Source organism: Microtus oregoni, unplaced genomic scaffold (genome assembly GCF_018167655.1).
Source record: "Microtus oregoni isolate MIOR12 unplaced genomic scaffold, Mior012 000000F_ref0000247, whole genome shotgun sequence".
Taxonomy (NCBI): domain Eukaryota; kingdom Metazoa; phylum Chordata; class Mammalia; order Rodentia; family Cricetidae; genus Microtus; species Microtus oregoni.
This window is the reverse complement of record NW_024543059.1, coordinates 27,964,418-27,978,923: the sequence shown is the minus strand read 5'-3', so window position 1 is coordinate 27,978,923 and position 14,506 is coordinate 27,964,418. Positions and strand designations below refer to the sequence as shown.

At 44.3% G+C, this 14,506-nt stretch overlaps 1 protein-coding gene across 1 annotated transcript in view; it reads left to right on the top strand.

The window, feature by feature from the left end:
• The window catches only part of Tars3 (threonyl-tRNA synthetase 3), a 45,229-nt gene extending 31,264 nt beyond the window's left edge, over window positions 1-13,965 (top strand). Inside the window, exons 13-19 of the mRNA XM_041658859.1 lie at window positions 1,723-1,860; window positions 4,462-4,539; window positions 4,632-4,732; window positions 7,526-7,630; window positions 10,513-10,585; window positions 11,694-11,808; window positions 13,117-13,965. Of these exons, the coding sequence (XP_041514793.1) occupies window positions 1,723-1,860; window positions 4,462-4,539; window positions 4,632-4,732; window positions 7,526-7,630; window positions 10,513-10,585; window positions 11,694-11,808; window positions 13,117-13,265 (759 nt within the window). The 3' untranslated portion in view covers window positions 13,266-13,965. The remainder of the gene's footprint in view (window positions 1-1,722; window positions 1,861-4,461; window positions 4,540-4,631; window positions 4,733-7,525; window positions 7,631-10,512; window positions 10,586-11,693; window positions 11,809-13,116) is intronic.
• Window positions 13,966-14,506: the final 541 nt, after the last annotated feature.

The following is a 14,506-nucleotide window of genomic DNA, read 5'->3' as shown; positions in this document are numbered from 1 at the left end:
TCTAAGACAATGGGCAAACAAGAGACTTATTGTTTGGTTCTTAAATTCCTCTTCAACTTTGTTACTGAAGGTGTGGCCCCCGGCTTTTGGTGAAAATCTTAGGAATTAGAACCTTATTGGAGGAAGTTAGGTCATGCGGTACACCCTGAAAGGATCTTGAGTCCTAACGGGAAAACTGCACCCCCTTCTTCCATGGCTGGCCTCCCCAGAACAGGAAAAGTCCTGGGAAACCAAGCCAGAGAATCTGCTCCCCATTCTTACACAGATAGCTTCCCCAGGACAGGGCAGGCCCTGGGGAGCCAGGCCCGAGCAGCCTCATACCCCTCTTCCACAACTGGCCTCTGATACAGGCTCCTTGCCAGGATGTTCAGACTGACATAGTTCCAGAAACAGCAGAGCCAACTGAAAACAAAAGAATATAAGAGAACACCAACAAAACCCAAAACCTGGTTATCTGAGAGGATCAATAAAATTTGTAAGACTTAAGGAAAAGTGTGAGTTGGTGCAGACTCCGCAGATGCACAGGACATAAGGCTTATGTGTTTATCAGTGCAGAAAGACTTCATTAAACAACAAATAAATAAACTAAAGATTTGGTTAGAGAGCCGCCAAAGTCCAAAGTCACATAATTCAGGCAAATCTATGAATAACCTTATGCCAATGAGTGTGGCAACTCAGAAAGTAGACAAATCTCTGCAAACTGCAAACTGTCAGCCTGTACTCAAGTGGAAGTCAACTAGTGGCCTTGAGGCCGTCCAAGAAATTAAACTGACAGTGCATGTCTGTTTCACTGGCTCCAAACACTAAAGGAAATTCTAGACAGAATCTTAAAGAAACCTGAGGAGGAAGAAGTTGTTATTAGCTCATCCTAGGAGGATTTCAGTGCTCTGAAACAAAACCCAACACAGACACTTCTAGAAAAGACTGATCTGGGTGTGGCACACAAAGAACAATGCATCTTAAACAAGTAGACTCTGTCCCAAAAAAATGGAAGATATATAATGTTAGATTTCTGCAGGTTTAATATTACAAAATGAACCATTGTAATTTATCATATTATCTAACTTTAAAAAAAAAGAAAATTTCTCTTGAAGCTGAAGAACACTTGCTATTCTTGGGGCCCACATTTGGTCCCCAGCATCCACATGACCTCCATAGACACTGCGTGCACATGTTGTAAGACATTCATGCAAGCAAAACATTCATACACATAGAACTAATTTTAAAACAGAAAGACGGCATATGTCGATATTATTCTATCAGTGGATGCATCAGGCAAAACCCAGCATTCACTTCTCATTGAAAACCCTTAAGAAAGAAGGAAGAGAAGAGAATTTCCTCAACCCAATGGTGGGCACTTGTGAAAAACCTAAACAGGAGCAAGATAAATGTTACCTCTCATTGATTCTACTAGTAATTATTAGCCTGGGGAATCTCTTGATGCAAGAGAGATAAGTAAGCAAATAAGCAAACATCCACATTAGCTATATATTTTATCGCTAAGGGATCTGATACCGTCTGGCCTCCGCAGACATCAAGCATGCATGTGGTGCACATACATACAGGCAAACACTCACTTTCACATACAAAGTTTAAAAAGCTTTTCAAGTCAGTTTGACTACTGATTTGACTACTATTTAACATAAACAATGTATCATTTAAAATGCCATGAATTAATTTAAATTGGCATTCTTTGTGAGTGTTTCAACTGCTTTATTTCAGATTGAAGAAGAGATAAAGGGGTGCTTGCACTTTTTGCAGTCTGTTTACTCAACGTTCGGTTTCTCCTTTCAATTAAACCTGTCAACACGGCCTGAGCACTTCCTAGGAGAGGTTGAGATGTGGGATGAAGCTGAAAGGGTAAGCACTGTGCCAAGTGCCGCATGTCTGAGGAAATGCTCTTCCCTGGGGAGTGAGTGTGTAGACTATGGCGTGTGGCTAGCTGGTTCTCACTGCTGCAGTGACCATCTGCCCTACCCTCTGAAGCTCACGCGGGATTCTGTTTATAGTCTTCAGTCCTAGTCCACCCTTCCTGGACACTCACAGGTGCTAAGCATACACCAGGAGGCAGGAAAATGGGGGACACTGTATGGAGAGTGTAACGGTTGCTTTCACTTAGGGAGAAGATGGATGCCAGGTAAAGGTGCACAGACGCAGGCTAGGCGTGAGCTGTAATGGGGTCTCCTCCTCACACATACCCCTGCCCTGTGCCTTAACCACACTCTTCTTCCCTGCCTACTGAGTGGAGGATCGAAGTCCATTGAGGTCTCCTGCCCTGGGAAGGATGCTGACTTGGTTTACCTAAAAGTCGCATGGAAGTGGAAAGAGAAAAGAGGGTTCAAAGCATGGCTCAGTGACTCTGCTTTCTCACACGTCAGTTCTGCGGGGAATTGCGTCTCTCTAAGCATCAGGACTGAAATGAGATGTGTCGGCGGTGGCTACACACAGGCGACAGTACCTGCTGCATAAGGCTGTGCTTGGGACCTTAAGTGAATTCATGTATATGAACTAATGGTGGGCCCTGTGCCAGGCAGCTGTGCAGCTGGTCTCTGTCATCATCACCAGCCATTCAGAATGGGATGGGTTACAGGGACTAAAGGAGGGATGGGTCTGGCATGGAAACAATGAGGTGGAGGTCTTGACAGTTTTACTCCTTTTGATTGACATGGCTAAAGTTTAGCAGACAAGCCTGAAGTCTCCCAGGAGCATGGCAGTTACAGGATAGAACTTCCTCAGCTTTGGGGACTTTCTCCCAAGTGACCACCTTGGATGGTCTGGGAGCCAGTGAAATGAGCACTTAGGGTTTAGTCTATTGTTGTCTTCCCTGCTGTCCTCTCAATTCTCTGTGATGGCTTAAAAACCACCGGAGCTTTTTCAGCCCTCTCCACAACAGCTCTGCTCCCCTTGTGCTGCCTCATCCTCTTCCCGGAGCCTGAAAACAGTTCAGTGACCTCCGCTTCATAGTCTTCTCCAAACCGTGGCCTGCCTGAGGAACTCTGGGACCCTCCAATGCTGTCACAGGGCCTCAGTTTCTCTGTCTAGTATCCCTCCTCCTACTGAAACAGTACAGTCAAGGAGGGACTCCCAAGACTGTGAAGTACCTCTATGCAGGTGGCTTTTCCTGGTCCTAAGCAAGGGGAGGTTGCTCCTGTAGAGTTAGGTCCACTAGGGGTGTTGCTGGCATCTTAGGAATGAAATTCTTTCTGTCAAGAGCATGTCATGAATGAGACCCTGTAAAAGCCCACCATGACCCGAGGAATCAGTTTCTTAGTGATTCCACCTGGAGCTCAGAGGTACTATTGTTGCCTTGACTTCCCAAAGACCCCCTGTATTACCAATTGTCAAATCCCTCCTAAGCACCAGTGTATGGGGTTATGACGGGAACCCGGGTGGAGTTTTGACATATTTTGTTTCGTGCTCTCCAGAGAAACTGGCCCAAAGCTTCTTCTGTTAGTATTTATCTGGACACTCCTTCACCAAAAATAAGTGCCAAGCAATCTTCACCATAGGCTGCATCCAAAGCCTGAACTGGCTTAGGCTGAAGACAAAAGTGAGGTTCCATCCTCATACCCAGTAACTCATAAGGGTTCCCCACCTACTGAAGTAGAGGTCAAAGAAACACAAAGGGAAGCGGTGGCAAAGTCTTCTGTTTCTATCTTCCTACCCACCATCCACAGTGAGAAAGGGAAGCAGGACCAAAGCTCTCAGACTCACCCACCTACAAGAAGACATAGGTCTCAGGCCCACTACTGGGAGACATAGTGTTCTGCTTTGTTTTGTCAGCTTGCCACAGACCTAGGCGTGTCTTGGAAGAGAGAGTCTCAGTTGAGCTATTGCCTCCGTCAGACTGACCTGCAGGCATGTCTCATGTCTGTGGGACATTTTCTTGATTGCTGACTGATGTGGGAGGGCCCAGCCCACTGAGCATGGTGCCACCCTTGGCAGGAGGGCCTGGAAGGTACAAGAAAAGCAGCTGAATCCGAGCCCAGGAGCAAGCCAGTGAGCAGTGTCCCCAATGGCCTCTGCTTCAGTTCCTGTCTCTTGGCTCCTACCCTGACCTCATTTCATGATGGCTGTGGCCAGGGACTTGTAGGATGACAGAAACTGTTCTGTTCCCCGAGTTGGTTGTGGTCATGGTCTCATCACAGCAACAGAGAAGCGAACTAGGAGCCACTGCTGTCAGTGTGTAGGACACAGGGCCTGCTCTGGAAGGAACAACTTAGGAAACAGTGCGTTTTTCCACAGTTGAGAGGGACATACGCTTCAGAGCCAGAACTGTTGTGGTCATCTCTGCATTGTTCTCACTCAGCAATTTGTAGAGTGCAAAAGATGCTTGGGAGTGTGTACTGAATGAAGGTAGAGTGTGACTAGCTTGTATAGATAGTTGTAAGCTATATAGCCAAAAAGATGAATATGAAATAAAGCAGAAGTTTCTAATGATCTCTTTTTAAAAAAAAATAGCAACTGCAGAACAGCTTGATGGAATTTGGGAAACCATGGAAAATGAACCCAGGAGACGGAGCATTCTATGGTCCTAAAGTAAGTAGAACATATGCCTGAAAAAAAGAGAAGGTAAAAAAATAAAACAAAACATGAAAACTGTCTCTAAGCAAGCATTTCTTAATTTACAGATCGACATAAAAATTAAAGATGCTATTGGCAGATACCATCAATGTGCTACAATTCAGCTGGACTTCCAGCTGCCCATTAGGTTTAATCTTACTTATGTTAGGTGAGTGATTCTAGTATCTTCACTATTTTTCGTAAGATCATGGGCAATACACAAATAAGCACTGTCGAGTTCTAGTGTCTATGCTATGCACTATACATTTGTTGGCTTCTCTGTAATATGGGGCTTTTCTTCATCTATTTATAGTGCTAGGTCAAAATAGTTACGCCTGGGTACTTTATAAAGGAACGAGATTTATTTGGCTAAAGTTCTGGCAGTTCTAAAGTGCAAACAGCCTGGCACAGGCTTCTGGCACAGGTCTCTTATTGCTTCTCAATATGGCAGAGACATGGAAAAGGAAGTAGCTTTGTGTGGACGACACCAAGTACACGTGGTGGCCCTGCTGTCTGGAGAGCTAAGCTAGCTGTGCGAGGAGACCTACGGTAGTCCCTTCCTGGGGCATCCTGCTTGACCTAACCGCTTGTCAGACCTTTTCAATCTACCTCTCCCTGGCTCAGGGTGGAGTTCAGTGATAGAGCATTTGCTCAGCTTTTGCCAGGCCTCGGATTCAACACTCACCCCCCAATTATTTCCCAATATTTCTAATGGCTGAAGAGTTGTTTTAATCCAGAATTCTGTTGTTTTTCTTTAGCTTATTTCTATGGTGGACGGTGTTTATTTAGAACTCTAACCACTTCTAGGATAAGATCTACTTGGATCTTGGCCTGCCATTAGTTTGTTGAGAATATTTGAATGCATGTTCTTACAGGAAATTGGTCTGGAGCTTTGTTTTTTGTAACAGCCTTGCTAGATCTCAGTATCTGAGATGCTGGTCTTTTAAAACAAGTGGGGAAATATTCCCTTCTGTTCTGTTTTCTGGAAAAGATGAGGTAAATTTGGTGTTATTTCTCTTACAGATAATTGGTAGAGTTTCCACTGAAACTGCCCAAGTTATATGTTTCCCTTTAGGAGGAAAATTATTGTCACATTTCAAATCCCATAATTTTCCTATCAGGGTTATTATAATAAACAAGCAATCCCTTTTCACTTGAGGGAGGGGTGGAGGGGAATTCAATCATCCAGGTAAGCCATCGCCCTAGCAGTGTGTGGAGGGTGGAAACTAGGGGAGCATTGGTCCGTAGACAGATCAGTGTGGTGATGGTTAGAAGCAAGTGGCATCAGAGAGATGAACCAAATGGCGGTGTTTTGTGTATTTTGGAGAAGGGACTGGTGTGATTTTTGAAGCGTAGGGAGCAGGAGAGCGAAGCATCACCGTGACTTCTTATCTTAAGATCTCAAGGGGGCTCACTATGGAAGCACATGTTAACCTCTTGTGCACAGCCTGGAGGAAGGGCATCTGTAAAACTCAGCAGCCATCCTATGAAATGATGCAAATAAATCTCCCAGTTATGATAAGGAACATTTATCAGCAAACAACAGCATCTCCCCAGAACCAGGAAGGCAGTGGATATATTGCCTGTTTTATTGTTGCCCAGAATTATCCCAGGAGTGCAGATAGCTAAAGCTTTGTACAAGCTCTCATGTCTAAAATCCTGCAGCTCAGATGGCGAGACCTCAGAGCAGTGACTCTAGAGCGCGATGTCCAGTCCACCTCCATGCATGTCAGCGGTCATCTTCTGGGAGAAACAAGACAAGCATTTCAGAAGCAGTGGCACGGAATGCCAGGGAGGATAGAGTGTGTGATATTTATATGGTGCTTCCATCATGAGATTGTATCAAAGGCAAGACAGGTTCGAACCACATTCTTGGAATGGGAAGAATCAACATGGCAGAGTTACTGGTCTCCTAATTTACATACAAAGTCTAATCCACTGCGATTGTTTGGAGGGACTCAGCATTTATTCTAGGTTTGTTGGATAATGTAAGTGTTTGAGCATAACTTTCTGTCACTAGTTGAAGAAGATGATGAGACAGAGAATGTTGGACACACAGAAGCCTGCACAGAGGCTAGCCTACTTCTCTTCCATTTCCCACACAGAACAGCCAAGAACATTTAGGAATATTCCATACTGCTCCATGTGTGGAGTAGGTGACATCTGCATATGTGGATAGGAGTGAGCTCAAGCTGCTTCTGAGTGTCCCCTCCCCACACTGCACAGACTTCTGCCTGAGCCTGCAGTGCCCATCAGCAGGAGTGTTCAGCAGTGACCGTGTCCAGTTTTGACACATGTGCATTGGGGCTAAGTGAGGCTCTCTCTGATTTGTCTGTCTCGAGTGTGGTTTAGAAGTAGCTAGCTGGTATAATTTTGAGAAAAAAGTTTCTCAAAAGGACTTCTTCTTTGTCATGGATTATGTGTGCTGAATGAACCGAGCTTTGCATTCTGAGGGTGTGCACACAGGTCTTGGTGAGTCTCGCTTCATTGAAGTTGGCAGTCACAGTTGGCATCATAGTTTTTTCCTATTGGGGAATGATGAACTTGAAAGTCTCTGTCAGGATGGTGTGTTGGTCTGTGAGGTAAATTTGACTGGTGGACTTATATCAGAAGTATATTGGAAAAATAAGGCTTACAATGGGGGAGTGGATGCAGGGAGAACTGGGTTAAATAAGACTGTCTGTGAGGGGCATTTGTGAAGCTCAGAAAGGGCATGTGGGGGTCACAGTGCTGCTCAGCCTTTGTGTATTTGTGGTGTTCTCTGATAAAGTGATTTAAAAACAAATGAAGAAGGTTAGTGAATAAGACAAAGTCTTGAGGAAAGTTGCTAATAAGAGCAATTTCCTAATGAAGATTCCAAAAAAAATAATAATAATAACAGACAATACTAACTATAGGATTAGGAGATAAACTTATTGCTGGCCTTAGGGAAATACCTAATGTGCATTTTTCATTTCTTCAGTAAGGATGGGGATGAGAAGAACAGGCCCGTGATCATCCACCGCGCCATCCTGGGCTCTGTGGAAAGGATGATAGCCATTCTCTCGGAGAACTACGGTGGGAAATGGTAGGTGACATGGAGGGAAAGCTGGGCGGCTCTCCTCCATTTCAGGTCTCAGCAGATTATGTTTCTGCCTCATAATTAGTGAGTATCCACACCACAAATGCAGAATTCTTGTTCCATTTTCTATATTGGGAAACAGAAGAGCACAGGCAGACTGACATAAAACTGCACCATTGCCCTTTAAGGCCCGGGAACTTGGGTGTCGAAGAGCTGTCCTGGAGAAGTAATCAGATTGAAAATAGGCAACAGGTTTGCAGAAAGGGATGTTATGTCACCCATGGGACACTGTGCTGGATGGCCTCAGGTCAACTAGACACAAGCTAGAGTCATCTGAGAGGAGGGAGCCTCGACTGAGAAAGTGCCTCTGTAAGATCTGCTTGTAGGGCATTGTCTTAACTAGTGATTGGTGGGGAAGGACCCAGCCCATTGTGGTGGTCCTGGGTTCTATAATAAAGCAGATTGAGTTGAGCAAGCCAGTAAGCAGCTCCCCTTCATGGCCTCTGCATTAGCTCCTGCCTCTAGGTTCCCGCCCTGTCTGAGTTCCTGTCCTTCAGTGATGAACAGTGATGTGGGTGTGTAAGCCACGTAAACCCTTTCCTCCTCAAGCTGCTTTCGTCATGGTTTTTCATCACAGCAATAGAAACTAAGACAGCTCTGATGGTGGTATTGCCCAGCAAAAGGCCCTTGCTGTTGAGGTTTTGAATATTCAAGAGGACTCAATCCTTGGTTCATGAACTGTGACCAACCGGATAGTCATGGACTCTACCACATGAGTGTGACCTCACTAGGTTCCACATTGCTAAGCTCTTCTCAGGAATCGATTCTCACCAGTCCTAATCCAGGGGAGCAATGAACTACTTTGGGGCAGGTGATTGTTTTGTTTCCCTTTCTTTATGCAAGGCCAATGACAGAGGATAGCGATTTCCTTAGAAAAGATGGCAACTCTGGGTGTTGCTTTGTTCTGTCCTGCCAGCAGTGCCAGAGCAACTTCTTAGAGAAGTGAGGGAGTGAGCCAGCATCACGGGACTCACTAAACCCCATGCTTAGAGGCAACTGCCTCGCCAACAGCCACGGCAAGAACTGGTACCAATGTAATGCACCCTGGGATGCTGCACTCCAGAAGCCACCGGCGGAACGATAGCTCCTGTCACTAATAGCTTAGTTCTGCCTTCAGAATCTGCTGTCTCCAGAGCTCTTGTCCCTGCAGCCACTGCAGTAGATGTTGGGTGCCATTTCTAGGGCCCCTGCCTCAGTTTCCTCCAAAAGTTCTGTGTCATTGCATCAGCCTTGCCAGGCGATGCTGCCTTCTTGGTGACAGGGTCCCCAGGCAGCGTGCTGTGCTCATCTGTCTGAGCAGTGTAAGGACATTCCTGAACTGAGCATCTTGCAAATGTCCTGCATACCTAGAAAGACTATGTGTCCCCAGTAGCTCATCCAGAGCAATGTATTGTGGTCTCACAGAGCTTATAAACTATTACAGTTCTAGAGAAGCCAAAGCGCAGGGATGAATACACACGAATTAGCATGTTTATATTTCTAAACAGTTGGCTCTGGTTTAAACAGGTAGAAATAGGTGAGGTGATGTGTCTTCATTAGAGTGGAAGAGTGAAGTGGGTCAAACCTAAGGGAAGCTGGTGGGATGAGGACGTGCAGAAGGAGACAGAGGGGATTCTGTGGAGTGACTAGTCTCTCCTCAGGGACAGCCATACTCCCCACACTTTGTGTATCAACTTCAAATACCTGCCAGATTTTGATGAAAATGTCTCAGAAAATGAGATTCCCTGGGGGCAGTAGGATGGGGTAGAGTAGGACCAGAGCATAGAAGTATGTGACTGTGCATATTCAAAAAGTAGTAGCTGGGAAGGGTCCCCACCACACCACGATGAAGAAAAAGGTAAATGTATCTCACATCAAACATGGCCCTCTGTATTTTTTAAAACAGCATTGTATTTGGATGCACTCATAGGTTTGCATGTAGTCGTAAGAGGTAATGCAGAGAGATGTATAATTTACCCACTTTCCCCTGGTGGTTTCATGTTGCAGAATTATACAGTACATCACAACCATGCATCAATGCTGCCAGCCCTGTTCAGATATTACCATTTCTTGTGTGCTCAGTTCTATGCATGGGTGTGTTTTGTTCCATAAGATTTTATCACATGTAAATATGAAGTCGTCACCACCAGTCATGGTACTGAAGATGCCACCGTTTGTAACAACCACTCATGCTGACCTTTTATGGATACACATGCTCTATCCCATGGCAGTCTACTAATCCAGCAACCGTACACCAATTTTTTTTCTCCACAATTCTGTCAGTTCAAGGATGTCACAAAATGGGGTTATGCAATATGTCATTTTATGACTGTTTATTTTTCATTTCCTGGAAGTGAGAGCCATCTTTATTCTGTCGGTTCACTGGAATTGTTCTTAGTGTTCCAAAGTGTGGTTGACCATGGTAGACGGTTCACCCACTGAAGAACAATTGGATTTTCAGTCAGAGCTGCAGTAAGTAAAGCTGCTGTGGATGTCAGTGTGAGGAGCTGTGTAGTCACAAGGCTACAGTGTGAGGAGCTGTGTAGTCACAAGGCTACAGTGTGAGGAGCTGTGTAGTCACAAGGCTACAGTGTGGAAGTGTTATGTAGGCACAAGGCTCCTAGGATAAAGGCCCGGGAGTGCAAGAATGTGTCCTCCTTCTTTTCCTCTCAAAATTCCTTTTCTGTCTACTCTGATGCCTCCCACCTTAAAGTTTTGTTTGCTTCTTTGCCATTTTACCAATACCACTGTCTTATGAAGCTCACCTTGAGAAAGTGTTGATTACTTTTAGCCACATAAGTGATCACTTTTAAATACCTTTAAACATACATATTTTACGTATTTTTCAGGCCTCTCTGGTTGTCTCCTCGCCAGGTGATGGTCATCCCTGTAGGTCCAACCTGTGAAGATTACGCACTTCAGGTAGGATGACAGACCTTTCAAGTATATAATAACCTGCCATGCACTCTGTGTAGGTAGGTGATTGAAGATAACGCCTACCCAGCACGTGTCTAACAGCCTGAGCTTTCAGTTGTTGAGGGCAGTGTGTGAATTACATCTGTGGAGCTGCATCAGATCTGGTGCTCATGTTTTTGAGCCCTCACACTTACTCTTTCCCACATGTCTGTATTGGGGAAAGAAAGCGAATTATCTGCAGCTCATAACAATGGATATTTATCCTCTTACTTTTGGGTAGAGGTCTGGGAGCAGCTTAGCTTGTTCGTTCTATTTTTTAAATTTTTAAAAAATGGTTATTTGGACTTTTTTTTTCTTTTTTTCTTTTTTTTTGATTTTTCGAGACAGGGTTTCTCCGTAGCTTTTGGTTCCTGTCCTGGAACTAGCTCTTGTAGACCAGGCTGGCCTCGAACTCACAGAGATCCCCACCGCCCGGCTGGACTTTTTTTTTTTTAAAGACAGGATCTCTCTATGTAGCCATTCTGTCCTGAAACTTAGACAGACTGGCCTCAAGCTCACAGAGATCCTCTTGCCTCTGCCTCCTGAGTGCTGGGATTAAAGTCATAAACTATCACACCCAGCTCATTTATTTTCTATGTATGAGAGTTTTCCTGCCTGTCTGTATGTGCATCATATTTGTGTCTGGTGCCTGAAGAGTTTAGCAGAGGCTCCCAGAGCCCCTGGAACTAGCGGGGGGTGGGGGCTGAGCCATGATGTATATGCTGGGAACCAAGCCCACATCCTCTGCAAGGGCAATACTTACTATTAACCGTCGAGCCCCTAGCTGGTTGTTTCTAGCGTGGCATCTTGTGAGGCAGCAGCTAAGGACACAAGCACCATGAGCCTGTGTGATCTCAGGCTGTTGGAATGCCCTCCAGAGCAAGGGGTCTGAGAGTGAAGTGGCAGACTTTGACAACCTAGATTCAGTAGTCACACGCCCTCCCTTCCAAGCCTTTCTGAGTCACAAAGTCTGAACAAAGCGGCATTCGCTGTGCAGGGTATTAGGAGATGGGAAACGGGGCTGCTGTGGTGTCTGGCTATGATGTAATGACAGAAATATCCCTCTTTCTTCTAGGTGTCCAAGGAATGTTTTGAAGAAGGCTTTATGGCCGACGTGGACTTAGATGACAGCTGTACACTAAATAAGAAGATAAGGAATGCACAGCTGGCTCAGTATAATTTTATTTTGGGTAATTTAAGCTCATCCACTTTTTCAGATACTCTGCTTGGGGTTTTATGTAAGGAAAATAAAAAGGAGGGAAATGGTGTAACTACTTATCACAAGTTGACTGTTGATGGTAGTGCACATGGAAGTATCCTGCAGCGCCACACCGAGCCCATGGTGCTGCGTCACTGGCTCCACACCGAGCCCGCGGTGCTGCGTCACTGGCTCCACACCGAGCCCGCGGTGCTGCGTCACTGGCTCCACACCGAGCCCGCGGTGCTGCGTCACTCGCTCCACGTAGGGTCCCGGGTGCGGCGTTGCTAGTGACAGTTAAAATTTAAGCCCAAATGGAGGTAGACACCCAGATTATTTCTTCAGTGGAATTGCACTGCTTCTACCCAACCCCAGCACAAAGCTCAGATGCTCCTCTTGGTTTTCTGGTTTATTAGAAAGCTTGAATTAAGCTTTGTGTAGAAAAGACTCCAAATTTTAAATGATCAAAAGAAAAGATGAATAAATAGCATTCCAAGAGATATATAATCGGATATAATCCAAAATGCGGCTTTAAAAAGAGAAATAAATGAAGATTAGCAATGATATCAAGAGAAACTGAAATTGCTATGCCTGGAGGCGTAGTATGGATATGACCTGAAAGCTAAAAGGTTGTGTAGCAGAAAGGAAAAAAAAGTACCCAGAGTTGTGTTGCCAACAGTTGTTCACTGGCAATGTTTGCCTTGTAGAAAGAATCTTTGTTGTATTATAAATCTCATATTATCAGATTGGAAAGGTACCAGAGTGACTAATGACCAGAAAGGTAGAATTAATAACTACGCTATTGAAAGAGTAACCAGGAACTCAGCCCTCACTAGGACCATGTCTCTCCATTTCTGTTTCCCGTTTTGCTCTGATCCTTTATACTTTATTCCACTTAACAGTTTCTTCTTTCTATGTGGCAAGAAACTTGAATGCATATTCCTGCATCTGCTCACTGTATGGGTTACTAGAGAGAGCAGGCTTTCCCCCACATTCTAGAAAATTCTGGTTGGCTTGCCTGGATCCAACCACTTGATGTTTCCTTGGCATCCTCAAATAGGGTAGGAAGAATCAGATGTTGGTAAAAGCTCCCTTCCCATTTGTGTCCTCAGGTAGACAGGAGAAGAGCTTAGACACCATCCTTCCCCTCAGGACACTTAACTATTGAGGGAGGCCCTAATGTTCACTAGACTGAAATTTAGTCAGTAATATTGAGGGGAAACTTGGGCATGTATCAAATGACTGTTAACTGTAGGTGAATCATTAATTTTAAAAATGTTTATTTCACTTTTTTCTACAGTGGTTGGTGAAAAAGAAAAGATAAATAACGCAGTAAATGTTCGAACAAGAGACAACAAAATTCATGGAGAAATTTCAATAGCTTCTGTCATTGAAAAATTGAAGAACCTAAAAAAATCACGCACTTTAAATGCTGAGGAAGACTTTTGAAGTCTCTTCCTTGTACTTCTACATTTTCCTAACCACTTAAGATATTAGTACTTCTCAGAACCTTGGGGTCACTGGCAGGCCACTAGTGAGTTCACCTAATGAACAATGACTATTTGATATATACAAATTTTAATTCATTATGTTCTGAGACTAAGCAGGAGAAGTTGGAAAAACTCAAAGAGATCAAAACTTCAGAGACCTCACAGGTAAAATGGTATTCATTCAAAGAGGGAAACACTAGTGAGAACTATCAAAAGTTTTTTTTGTTTTTTCTCAAAAGACAGGCTTCCAGGCTGGGGGCTGTAGTTTCTAACTAGAGCATCTGCCTTGCATGTATGAGGCCTGGGCTCCGTCCCCAGCAGCCACCGCCTCTCACCCAACAACAGAAATAGATTTTAAAGAAAAGCCCATGGGGAGGGGGTCTTATTTTCTAATACACATGTCTCAGGTATTTTTAGGGCTCTTTTACTAAAGTTCACACTGAAACTTCATGTCCAAAATCGGAATCACTACACCATTTAGCCAGCAATGACAGGAGAAGCACTAATATTGTGTTAGTGGCAAAGGACTATGGACCTCAAATTTCGTGGAATTTGTTATTTGCATTGTAGATTAAGAGCTGCAATTTTAATTCTTCTAAATCATAATTCCTTATCATTAGAAAAAAAATAAAGTCCCAAATAAAATGTATCACATGGTGTTTCGAGAACCTCTGTAGTGTATGTGCCGTGTTACATTGCTTTCCTAGGGCTGAATTACTGCTTTCGTGGGGTGTTTCACTTCTTTGCTGAATCAAGTGTGTTGCTGACTTTTTTATTTTTTAATGAGACAGGGTCTCAACTATGTAGTCCTGGCTGGTCTGGAACTCCCAGAGATTTGCCTGCCTGTGCCCCTGGACTGTATTTCTGATACTTTTAAAATTATTTTTAGTATTTTGTGTGTATGGCTGTTTTGTCTGCCTGTATGTCTGTGCACTACAGAGGCCAGAAGAGGGCACCAGGTCCCTGGAACTGTAGTTGTGGGTGGTAGCGAGCCCACGTGTGGGTGCGGGGAATCGAACTTAGGTCTTTTATAAGAGCGGCCAGTGCTCTTGACTGCCGAATCATCGCTCCGCCCCCATACTTCTGATTTTAACTTAAAGGACTTAATTAGGTTCCAAACTTTACTGTCTTGGAACCTAATTAAAATAGCTTTATGCCAAAGAGAATTTAGTTAAGGATTTATTTCAGTAGCGCTGCAGA